At 48.9% G+C, this 11,271-nt stretch overlaps 1 protein-coding gene across 18 annotated transcripts in view; it reads left to right on the top strand.

The window, feature by feature from the left end:
- COL23A1 (collagen type XXIII alpha 1 chain) overlaps nt 1-11,271 on the top strand; it is a 156,558-nt gene that overhangs the window by 135,986 nt on the left and 9,301 nt on the right. For 11 of the 18 annotated variants that reach the window (XM_040647194.2, XM_040647196.2, XM_040647208.2 and 8 more), the window contains 16 exons: nt 20-82; nt 1,333-1,377; nt 1,847-1,924; nt 2,246-2,269; nt 2,930-2,983; nt 3,676-3,720; nt 4,223-4,312; nt 4,633-4,695; nt 5,388-5,429; nt 6,073-6,099; nt 6,622-6,693; nt 6,789-6,842; nt 7,217-7,243; nt 7,739-7,792; nt 8,459-8,545; nt 9,964-10,041. In XM_040647194.2, coding sequence (XP_040503128.1) covers nt 20-82; nt 1,333-1,377; nt 1,847-1,924; nt 2,246-2,269; nt 2,930-2,983; nt 3,676-3,720; nt 4,223-4,312; nt 4,633-4,695; nt 5,388-5,429; nt 6,073-6,099; nt 6,622-6,693; nt 6,789-6,842; nt 7,217-7,243; nt 7,739-7,792; nt 8,459-8,545; nt 9,964-10,041 — 903 coding nt within the window. The remainder of the gene's footprint in view (nt 1-19; nt 83-1,332; nt 1,378-1,846; nt 1,925-2,245; nt 2,270-2,929; nt 2,984-3,675; nt 3,721-4,222; nt 4,313-4,632; nt 4,696-5,387; nt 5,430-6,072; nt 6,100-6,621; nt 6,694-6,788; nt 6,843-7,216; nt 7,244-7,738; nt 7,793-8,458; nt 8,546-9,963; nt 10,042-11,271) is intronic. The other 7 variants (XM_040647198.2, XM_040647200.2, XM_040647203.2 and 4 more) reach the window with 4 other exon arrangements.

Consider the following 11,271-nt stretch of genomic DNA (forward strand, 5'->3'; position numbering starts at 1 on the left):
TAAATCATCTTGCTTTCAGGGAGAAAAGGGAAGCACGGGTCTGAAGGGAGAGAATGGCACGGACGGCGCGCCAGGACCCAAGGTGAGTGCCAGCCCGTTGGGGAGGCACTGTGCTGCATGCAGTGTGTTTTGGCTGAGTTGGTGTCGTAAGCCTTTCCTGTCTAAAAGTCTCATAAAGTGCCAAAAGTGAAACAAACGGGAGATTTTGAGAAGTATTATACCTTCTTCTGGCAGCTTAATGAAAGCTGGAGATGGATGTAAGAGTTTCCAAAAATCATCTCCTTTAATGTTTTTCATTGAATTGCCTCTTTTTTCCCCAGATAGTTAAATCTCTGATCACATTTTGATCTTCATGCATCGAATGTTGTGGTATTGCTTCAAAGTGGAGAGCACTTATGTGCCTTACTGTTCTACTTATCTTCAGAACTGCAAAGAGATGTAGTAAGACAGTCTTGATATGTTAAGTGGTGATGATATAACATGGACAGCATTCATAAGCCGCTATTCCCTCCTCAGCTGCTTCTTATTTAGTCTGATCTATCCCTGGTTATGCTTTCTGTATTGAACAGCCATGGCTCCTTGCTAGGCTATGTAGGATGCAGAAACGTGGGCTTGGATGACCCTCTAATGTTCTTTGTTCTAAAAATATGGTAGCAGTGCTTGTTTGTTCCCCCTAGGATCTGCTGAATTGAAATTTTCCTATGAAGACTTCTTGTGTCTGTACATTCATTATTTGTTACTTTGTCAGGGGCTTTAATTTGACTCATGAATAGATTTCCACGGGTAAGGCAGCAGGGGCAGTTCTGAATCCTGAGCTGAACTCCAGGTCACCGCGGTGGGAATATTAAAGCCATTCAAAACTCCCACTTTAAAAAATAATAATAAAAAATAATTGGCACAGGCTTCTTCCTTAAACTCACCCTCAGAAATGGTTTAAACATGTTGGCTGAGACTTTCCACATGCAATATTCAGCCTAAAGCAAACAGAGAAGCTGCAGCACAAGGAGCCAGAGCTTGGCATGGCGGGAGCAGCGGGCAGCGCTTGCACCGTGAGATGGATGTCTTCCTGCTGCCAGCTCCTCCGTGCTCCTCCAGCATCACTCTGTGCAAAACGCATTTCCTCTGAAGTCAGATCTGTTGGGTTTTTTGTTTGCTTTGTTGTGTTTCTGGGGGGTTTTGTTTCGCTGGTTGCAGCGGTTCCTTGTTGGCACCATACTTTGCCTGGAATCTAAAATGCATGCTGGCATCTCATGCCATTTAGCTAGCTGTAGGATAAATAGTGCATGTTTTCCTTGGTGTTTCTGAAACAAAAAATATGGTCTGCGTTTTCAGGGTGAACCCGGTGAGAAGGGAGGAGTCGGCTCCATCGGACCCCGGGTATGGATGTTCCCACTTTCCTTTCAGTGTTTGGTGTTATCTCCATGCCCTGAGCTGTCCTGCACCACCTCCTCCTGTTTAGCGTGTTGTCCAATAGCATAAGGATCGGTTCTGTGTTAGGAAATGCAGATGGTGCATATTAAAACAATACCAAATACTGCCCATGGAGACAGCGCTGGGAAATGCAGTAAAGTCTGATTTTCTTATCAGCGTGACCATCCTGTCATCATTTTTTCTTTGCTGTAAGAAGCTGTGAATAGGGTTGCTCAAGTAATGGTTTTGCTGCACCCCTCAGTTATGTACATTCATAGGCTTTTGAGGTTTGGATGGATGACAGCTGTCTGTCTAGGAACTGATTACATTGGTGCCTGGTCATTCCCCCCAGACACCGGGCTGCTGCGTCCTCGCTGTCACACAGCCTGCTTCTCAGGTGCTGCAGAAACTAAACAGGGTTTGTCCTCGGTTGCAGGGCCCCCCTGGCCCAAAAGGGGAACAGGGTGACACAGTGGTCATCGACTACGACGGCCGCATCCTGGATGCACACAAGGTGAGCTGCTTCCTGGGGGTGGCAGGGGGTGCTGAAGCCCTGGGCTGCTTCTCCTTCCTGAGCTCTTAGCACAGAGCCAGCCCAGATAGAAGGGTTTATTCCACCTTGTGTGTGGTTTTCACTGCAAATTGTCTCTGCTTGGGTGTCCTTGAAGGCAATGGGAGGATGGGGTGCAGTGCCGGGGTGCAGTGCCTGGGCGCTAACCTGCCCCAGTGCCTGCCAGGCCTCTCTCTGCTGCTTGTGTTAGGATAAAAGAAGGCGGACAGAATAAATACTTAATTACAGACACATTTGAGAACCCTCCTAATTGTTTTATAACAGGCTGCGGGGATACCCAAAGTGGTGGTAATTACCGTTTGCCAGATGTCTGCACGGGTTGCTCTGACAGGAGCACGGCATGCAGCTCCGTGAGTGGAGGCTGTGGATGGAGCTCCTCGGAGTGGCCCAGCAGATGCAGCAGAGTCCATCTGTAGGACATCCCTGTGTGTGCATGTGGACGTGGCCGAGAGCACACCACACTGCTCGGCCATAGGCATTCTCCTGCTTGTTGTCTGTTTGCATGCTTACCATATGTGGGAACAGAGCTTGGAGAGTGATTGCTTTACGCAGCTTCCAGTGTGATTAATGTGATAATGTTTGAAGGACAAAAGGTGTGACAGGGGTTGTTTTTCAGCTGGGAGTCCACGAGTTTGCTGTTTGGGCTAACCTGCAAATCTCAATGTAAGGTGTTCTGTGCTCTCTGTACCCAGCAGAGCACAGGAAGAAGGCGTTGCTTAAGTGTGCAAACAATACAGTCCAGTGTGGGGCTGTGCCAACACCCCACAGCACCCTGCCTGCTGCATGGCTCGTGGCCTGTGCCCCCTCAGTGCCAGGGGCTGAGCTCATGGGTGTGTTTGTGCTGGCACTGATGGTGTTGGTGCAAGGCTCCAGCACTGAGCACACCGTGTGCTCTGTGGAAGGTGAAGCAGTTGTGCTCATGCCTTTTCTGTTGGCTGTTTTTTTTAGGGCTCTCCAGGTCCCCCAGGGCCGCCGGGCCCGCAGGGCGCTCCAGGCCCAAAGGTAAGGCTGACCACCGCTGCACAGGCCGTGCTGCTGAGAGAGCTGGGTGTTCGTTAGTGGCTGTTGTATAACAAGGCTGGGCAAATGTCTGCTAAAATAAGGCAGGATGTGGGGCTGTGTGTGGTGAAGGAAATGTTCCTTAATGCTTCCTTCAGCTGAAAAGGCAAGTTTTCATACAACAGCCAAGAGGGGCTCTCCTTTTCTTGGTCCTTGGCCTCCTCCAGAGACTTTTCTTGGGGTGGGAGGGAGAAGATGATGGGGGAAAATGCCTGAGTTGAGTTTGGGAGTGTCAAAGGTTGCAGTGTGAGCCCACCTCCTACACACCGACATGCCAGGGCAGTGCCTGCACTCTGTCACTGTGCTCCTGCAGCTGCCACTGCCCTTGTTCATAACTCATCACCAATAACTTACTGTCAGCTATCGTTTCTTTAAAAGAAAGCTTAATTTGTTGACCGGTGTGTGTCAGCACATGGGACAGGGCAGCATTTTGGTGCTGCCCAACCTCAGCCCAGGTTGTGCTGGGCCGATGAAGCCCATCAGATCTGGGTGTCATCCTCACTGCTGCTCCTCAGCCTCCAATGCTCAACCCATAACCACCATAAATGAGTAACTTCTTTCCTCTCAAAATGTCTTCCTGGGGTTATTTACTGATTTAATTTACTGTTGGCTCTGCTTTCTTTGTGTTGCTTCAGGGAGAGCTGGGCCTGCCAGGTCCACCTGGACTGGATGGAGAAAAGGTACACGGCATGGTTGGACCAGGTGGAATGGTGCAGGAGAGCGCTCAGGGGCTGAGTTAGAGAGAAGTGAACTGCGCGTCTGTGGTGGCTGCCCTTGTGAAAGCCAACATCAGCCTGCCCCTAAAGCCCTCTGCCCTATGGTGCTGCCCCTCCCCGAGTTAAACACTCAGCTCTGGGCACGCAGATGCTGCTCTTGTCCACATCTGCTGAGTTAAATGGGCTACTTTTACAAGTTGTTCATGAGACAGTCTCAAATTCTGACGTAAACCTTCCAAACCCTAAATTGCTGCATTCCTTGCGATGGCCAAGCGAAATTCTGCTGTGTCTGCAAAATCACTATGTGTGAGTTTTAACATTAAAACATGTTTTCACGAGTTGGCACTGCGGTGAAGGGGTGGAAAAAACCAAAACAGCAGAAAGGCAGAAATAGGTTGTTAGTTGGCTGGTTGTTGTTTTGGTTGGTTCTCTTCAACACCCGTGTCTGTTTTCTGTAAAATTCTAGGGTCCCAAAGGAGCTAAGGGTGACCAAGGCAGTGCGGGGATCACAGGACCGAAAGGAGAGACGGGAGAAATGGGCTTATCGGGTCCACCGGTATGTCTGCTGTGCTGCAGCGCATTGGTTCCTGCAAGTCTTGGTGTGTGGTTGGGTTTTGTTGAGCTGGGCAGCGTCTGTCTGTGCTACGCTGCTTCAGCTGGAGGGAGTGGGGACTTGGAGTGCTCCTAACTAATGGTGCTGATAGTGGCTTATTTCAGAATAAATGAAATGCCTGCTCCAGCCTGGAGAAAATCTCCTTTTCTCAAATAGCTCCCCAGCTATTGCTGGAGCAAAGGAGGATGGCGTTTAGGAGAAGACAAATGCATTTTTCTCTTGGTCTTTTTGCAACACTTCAGTGCAAAATCCGTATCTTTTAGGGAGCAGATGGGCCAAAAGGAGAGAAAGGAGACGCCGGATCACCGTGTTTGCAGAACAACCACGTAAGGCGCTGACACCACACAGCCTCTTCCATGAGGCAAGGGCAGGGGAGGTTGGTGGGTGCATCAGTGCAGAGCACAGAACGGCCCTTTTCCACGAGAACTTCGGGATGCCTCTAAGTGGGGTTTGTGTATTAGGGAAGATGGGGGAAATAAGCAGGCATTGCGTAGGGACTTCAGACGTTGCTTTGGTGGTTGAGGATTGCCATTTTGTTTTGCTCTAAAAACATACTGAGCTCTGTACTGTTTTATAGGGCTTCTGCACTGTTTTTTTTTCTTTTTTCACGCCTTGTGCTTAGTATCAATTTATCAACTTTTTTTAGGTGTTTATTAATGACATATGAGCTCTAATTCTGATATTTTTTTTTAACAGAAAGGCTGGTTTCTTTGTGTCCATATGGAAAATGACCTCATTTTCTATTGTATCTATTTTGCAACTAGCAAATGTACTGAGTAGCATGGCCCATGCCTCTCTTTCTGAGGCCCAGCCTGATTTGTGTGCTTACTGAGGTCCATTTACCTACAGATTCTATGGGCACCTCTTTGGTTAGCAGATACCTGGATGGCCTCTATTAAATTAGAGGGCTAAGCTACAGCAGTCCTGGGCTGTGTGAGGTTTTCCTTCCCGAGCTGCCTGCTTTCTCTGTGTCCCCATTCCCAGCCCCATTAATGAGCCATTTAATTCCTTCATGCAGATCATCCCGGAGCCAGGACCGCCCGGATTGCCCGGCCCCATGGTAGGGTGATGGGACATTGGCACATGCAATAGAGCAGGGCTGCGGAGTTATACCATGCAATTAGTGAAAGGAAAATGGGGTGTTTTGTTCTGTTTAACCTGGGCGGCTGTCAATTTGGGTTCCCCACCACCGTGGTGTTGATACTCCCAGAAATTCACCCAGGTCAGTTGGTTTTTTTTTTTGCCATTGATTGCAGCAGGAGAGGATGTGGGCAGTGATATGAATACACACAGTCATTTTCAGTGCAGGTTTCTGAGGTGTTTGCTACCTACAGTATTCCAAAAGGCCGGGGAGCTGCCAAGGGGGTCGGGAAAGCTGAGAGACCTTCACTGGTCTATGGGCACCTCAGGGAGACCACGCGGGGTAATGCTTCACAGCCACACAGCGTTTCTGCGCTGCTGCACAGCTCTCCCTCCAGAGCTGACTCTTCAGCGTTTTATTGTTGTGTGTTACGCAACGCAGCCTTTTACAGTTCCTTCCCACTGATTTGACGTAGGAGAACCAAATAAACTACCACCTGTCTTGACAAAGAAGTATTCAGCCATTGTCAGCCTGTAACTTTAGCAAGGAGCGGTTGGGGAAGCAGACGTAGGGGTTTGTGTTTAAATTCTGCTTTTATAATGCACCATTGTCTTTCCTGTAGGGTCCTCCAGGAATCCAGGGGCCTAAAGTAAGTCAATAAATTAAATGTCACCCACTGTTTCCAGGCTGCCACTGCATTATTTGCAGGACCACAAAGGACTGTCAGCTCTGGGGACTGATTTTTTTTGTCACTGTTTGTGACAACGCATCCCTTGATTGTGTTGGTCAGCAGTTGGTGTTTTTGAAAACAAGCCATTCTTCCTTCCAAATACGTTTTATGATCTTAAATCCGCTATGGAGTCCTGACAGCCTGCAGCACACGCAAGTCTGGGTTTCCAAACCCACATACTGAAACCTTTATTTTCAACTGTTTCTCATATGGTCTGGTCAAGAGGAAAACATTAACAGCAGCAAGGGTGTGAGCTGCTGGGAGGCGTCCTTGTCCTTGGCTGTCCTTGTCCCAGCCGTGTTTGGGGTTGGTGCAGCGGGTCTTACGTTTGCACTGCTGTGCCTGAGAGCACAATCCTGCCTTTTTGCACCAACTTCCCACCTGAGGCTGTTCCCAAGGCCCACGTGCTGCTCGGCTGATGGCAGTGTTTCATTTCTGCAGGGCTTGGATGGTGCAAAGGGAGAAAAAGGTGACAGCGGTGAGAAGGGGGAGCGCGGCGACACAGGCCCAGCTGTGAGTTGTTTCCCCACATCTCGTTTCTGACTGTTGGCAGAGCCCAGCCTTACAGCAACTTTCCTAATGCTTTTTTTCTTTTAACTGTCTTCAAGGGTCTCCCTGGTGCCCCAGGGCTCATTGGCTTACCCGGTACCAAAGGAGAAAAGGTAATCATTGGTGTGGGCCTGCATTAGATCTCCTTCTTCTCCCTGCTGGAGCTCCATAGAAGCCACGTTATTGATGGCCAAAGCTTCTTCCTAGTCTAAATTGCTCATTTTACCAACATTTGTCTCCAGAACCTGAGGTCCAATGAGTTGCTGTTTTCTAGCATCTGTCAGCATTTGATGACAGCACTGGGGTGTAATGGTTGCTCCCTGAACAACCTGGGAGCACATCATGCCCAGATGGGCAATGCTGAGTGCACAGACAGCTGTGAAACCCTCACTGTCTCCACCAAATGTAGTATGTCACCAAATGGGAATATTTGTCTGCTGCACTGAAATCAGTCCAACGTGTCTTGTTTTTGTTTTTACAACTGCAGGGAAAGCCAGGAGAGCCGGGATTAGATGTGAGTATGGAGAAATTTGATGGTGATGTGTAGAAGTGTGAATCACACACATGTAAAGGCCATCAAGGTTGCTTGCTGTTCTCACAGATAGACGTAACTAACACTGCATAGACTGTTCTCCCTTACTTAGGGCACCCATGGAACAGTGTCAGTAGGAAGAGGCTTAACTCAAGGCAGCTGTTGGATGGCTGCTCCCCCTGCACAGCAGTACCGTATCACACCGGGTACCACTGCTCAGCTGAAGGTGCTGTGGGGGCTTTCCCTCCCAACTGGGAATACTTCTATCAGATTCAGGAAAATCAAAATCTCTTATAGATGAAATACTAGTAGGATAGTTAAAGCAGTAGCTTTCCCAATAAATTTATGAGATACAAAGACAAAAGGGGAGAAATGTCGTATTCTTTGCTGGTTGCTTCTGTTAATTTGAGATACTGGGATGTGCACGAAGTAAGCTTACAACCCTTTTCTTTCCCACCAAAAAAAAATCCATAACAGGGTTTCCCAGGTCTCAGAGGAGAAAAGGGAGAGAAGAGTGAAAGAGGGGAGAAGGTGAGTGAGTTACGGCTGTAAGGGTGCTGGTGGGGGACGAGTGAGCTGGGGCAGGACTGGCTGCTGCTCTCATGTCCTGCAGAATGGGCTCCCCTCCAGCTCCAGTGTTTCGCGGTTCGCTGCTGTAAGGCCTTTACTGTGGCAAAGTATTTGTATGGACATTCTATGAATGCCTGCTGGCTTGGAAGGGCTTTCTGCAAGCCTGTCCCTCCTTGGCAGCCTGCAAACACTGGGGGAGCTGGAGCAACCTGGCAGCTCCAGGTTGGGAAGAATTGCTAGTTTTGGTTTATAGACCTTGAAACTGGATCCCAGTCAGGTTTTGTTACAGGGATCCTTAAATAAAAAGGAGCCTGGCTGGTGACTGGTGCCGTGCTGGGAGCTGGTGCTCCAGCAGTGCTGGCAGGGCTGCCCAACACTCCTTGCTGCCAGCTCCCAACCTGGTCTCTAGCAGTAACTGGTGACAGCCACCCGATTAAATTATTGCTATCCTGCTTTAACTGAAGACTTTGTCATTCAGTTGCCCCATTAAGGTTGCACCAGTGCAGACATCCCTACTCTGGCTGAAATGTGGGACTATGCAATAACTGTACAATGTGAAAAACAAGGTGTGTTTCCCCTGCCAGCCACCCCTCTGTTCCTGAGACTATTTTTCTTTTGCAACAACAGGGCGAGAGAGGGATACCAGGGAGAAAAGGAGCCAAAGGGCAGAAGGGGGAACCCGGCCCTCCTGGACTGGACCAACCCTGCCCTGTGGTACGTCTTCTGCTTTGCTCATCTGAAGTGTGTGTTACAGGGACTGAAAGGGAACGCAAGCTTTGCAGCCCGGGAAAGGGAGGGAGGATTTGGTAGATCTTTAGTTTGCAGTAAACCAGAGCAGATGGTTATTGTTTTCTCACTTTTCTTAATGGTTTGTTTTATCTGCACTGCTGGAAGTTCAGTGCTTGCTTTAAGGGCTCCTCACTGGCCAGATGGGAACAAGCCACAGCAGTAAAAATAAAGAATCTTTGTGTAGAGACCTTCTTATTGCAGTCAGGAACAATGGGCTTCAGTAATGCTCTTCAGGAGATAGCGTGCCCTGGTGAAGCTGCCTGCCTAGATTTTGAGTGCATTTGCAATTGGGGAGTAACTCCGTGCAGTGGATGGGAGGCAGTTTGAAAGCCAGGTCAGCTCTTTATCCCATCATCTCCCCAGACTGAGCAGGGACCGTGCTGACTCTAGCTCTCCCGCGTGGGGAAGTGAGTTGGTGTTGATAGCATGTTAATACTGCCAAGGCTGTGTGATGTATGAGCCCCGAGGCTGCCAAAAAGTGCCTCTGGGATCAGAGACCTCCCGTGTTTCTCAGGCTGAGATAGCAGCTAGCAGCTCAGATCCGTCCTTTCTCAGACACGTCCTGGGCCACTGTTGTGCTGCATGTGCACAAACAGCCTTTCCAGAATCCCTGCCTTGATGTCCAGGTCTGAGGAAGGTGGGATTCTCTGGCATTTTTCAAACCTTGGATATGGCTCAGAAAAAAATTCACCCTGGTTATTTGGCCTGGTGAAATGAACCTCCTTTTACTTACTGCTGTTTGTTTAATGGCTGAAAGCAGAGATAGCCATCCCTTAAAATGCTGTGCGGTTTCAGGATGAAAGAATAATTTGTGTCAACTATTGAAACTGCCCAAATGTGGCGTCGTAGTTCAGCTGCACTTAACTAGCAGTGCCAGCCATCCGCTTTAACCCTCCAAAAACACATTTCTCGTCCACACGCGTGGCTTTCTCACCTCTCCAGCACAGCTACAGCAATCAGAGCTGTCGTGGAACTCCACCATACCAGCAAAAATGTCCTTCGTTCGCTGTGCTTTATTTTGCCTGGAGATTGAATGTGAGCTACAAATATTTTGTTTCTGATGGATCACCTTTCCTCTCTCGACATGCTGGATGATTTAACCCTCATCCTTTTCAAATGAGAATCACTGCTTTGAGCACAGAAGATATTTCCCAGATGACAGTCTCTGTGTGTCTGTGAACTCCCCACCATAAAACAACTCTGTTGATTTGCTGTGTCATCAGAAATGGATGCACAGAGTTCTGAGCCCATTCTTTCTCCTTTCTGCTCAGGCACTGATGTCTGTTCAAGTAACTCCCCTGTCCTTTATCACTCTCAACAAGCAGTTATTTTTTCTTAAACAGGGAGATCGTAGTATTACAGGCAGCAATGGGGATCCAGGTCTGCCAGGCCTGGATGGGGTGAGCGTGCCCTGCCCACTGGTACAGTACCTGCTCTTCCCTTTCTTGCATGGCTTGTGTGTGTCCTGCTGTGGCCAGGCCCCTTCCTAAGGTGTGAATCCCACCAAGGAGGGAAAGAAATGCGGAGCAGCAGAGCTGGAACAAGATGCTTCACTTTGGCGCTCAGAGAAGGACACCATTGGGTTGTGCCTTCTTCCCACTGCCATGGGTAGGCCATGGGACATCACACAGGGCTGCTTGACTCTTTTCAACAGTACATCCTAAAAATCAGTTCTTGTTTCTCTGGGTACCTGTGGCCCAGTTCGGTTCCCCTTGTGCACCAGCCGGGTGCTGAGCTGCCCCATTGAACAGCTCTGGGTGCTGTGGCTGGAGGTCACGGCCCCTTCGAGCATTAAAAGGGCATTTGCTGCGTCAGCTCTGCACTGTGGAGCTCAGGTTGAAATCCTCTGATTACGCAGAGAGGTTCAAGCTCTGCTCGCTGATCCAGAGGGTTCTGCACGACTAGCTAAAAGAGGTCATTGTTTTATTTTCATTTTTTTAACCATAGAAAATGCTGCATGTTAGATGATTTGCAGTTGTCTTCAGAGAAACAAAAGGGCAGTAAGCTCTTTGAAAAAAAAAAGTTAAATTGCTTTCATATGTGTCAAAGAAACCAATTATTAGCAGCAGGCCTGCTTCAGCTCTTCGTATTTACTCCCCAGAGATGTTATATTTGCTAAGCATGTCCCATCCTAACTGTACAGAATACACAAAGTCAAGCTATATTGCAGGCACTGTAAGGGCAGAAGAGGATTTCTCCTACAGCTGATTACAGTGACCAGTTAATGCAGCAGATGCACTTTTTCCTGCCTGTGTATGACGGGTTAATTGTGGTTAGTTGTTGTATGCTGTCATTAGCTGTTGCACGCTGCCTGGGAGTGTTGTCCTCCTTCTGCCCCCATTGTACACTTATGGGGGACTGCTGGGTTCTCGGTGGTTGTGTTCAGGTCTGCTCTGTAAGCCTCAGCCGTGACTTGTGAAGCACTTTGTGAGCTGACCGGTCGTTCTGGAGTCATTCAAGTGAAGCACAGTAGAAACACGTGGAGCTCGATGATGGCCAAAATGAGTGTTTTGAGTGCACAGAAGGGGGAAAAGAGCCTGGGGAAATCGGCCCTGTCACCATTGGTGTGTGGGGATGTGCTCTGACACACCAGGTCAGGATGTCTCCCGGTGCCAGAACCGCTCTGCATGTTGTCCCCATCACCCTTCACC

This window comes from Gallus gallus, chromosome 13, assembly GCF_016699485.2.
Source record: "Gallus gallus isolate bGalGal1 chromosome 13, bGalGal1.mat.broiler.GRCg7b, whole genome shotgun sequence".
In the NCBI taxonomy this organism is placed as follows: Eukaryota; Metazoa; Chordata; class Aves; order Galliformes; family Phasianidae; genus Gallus; species Gallus gallus.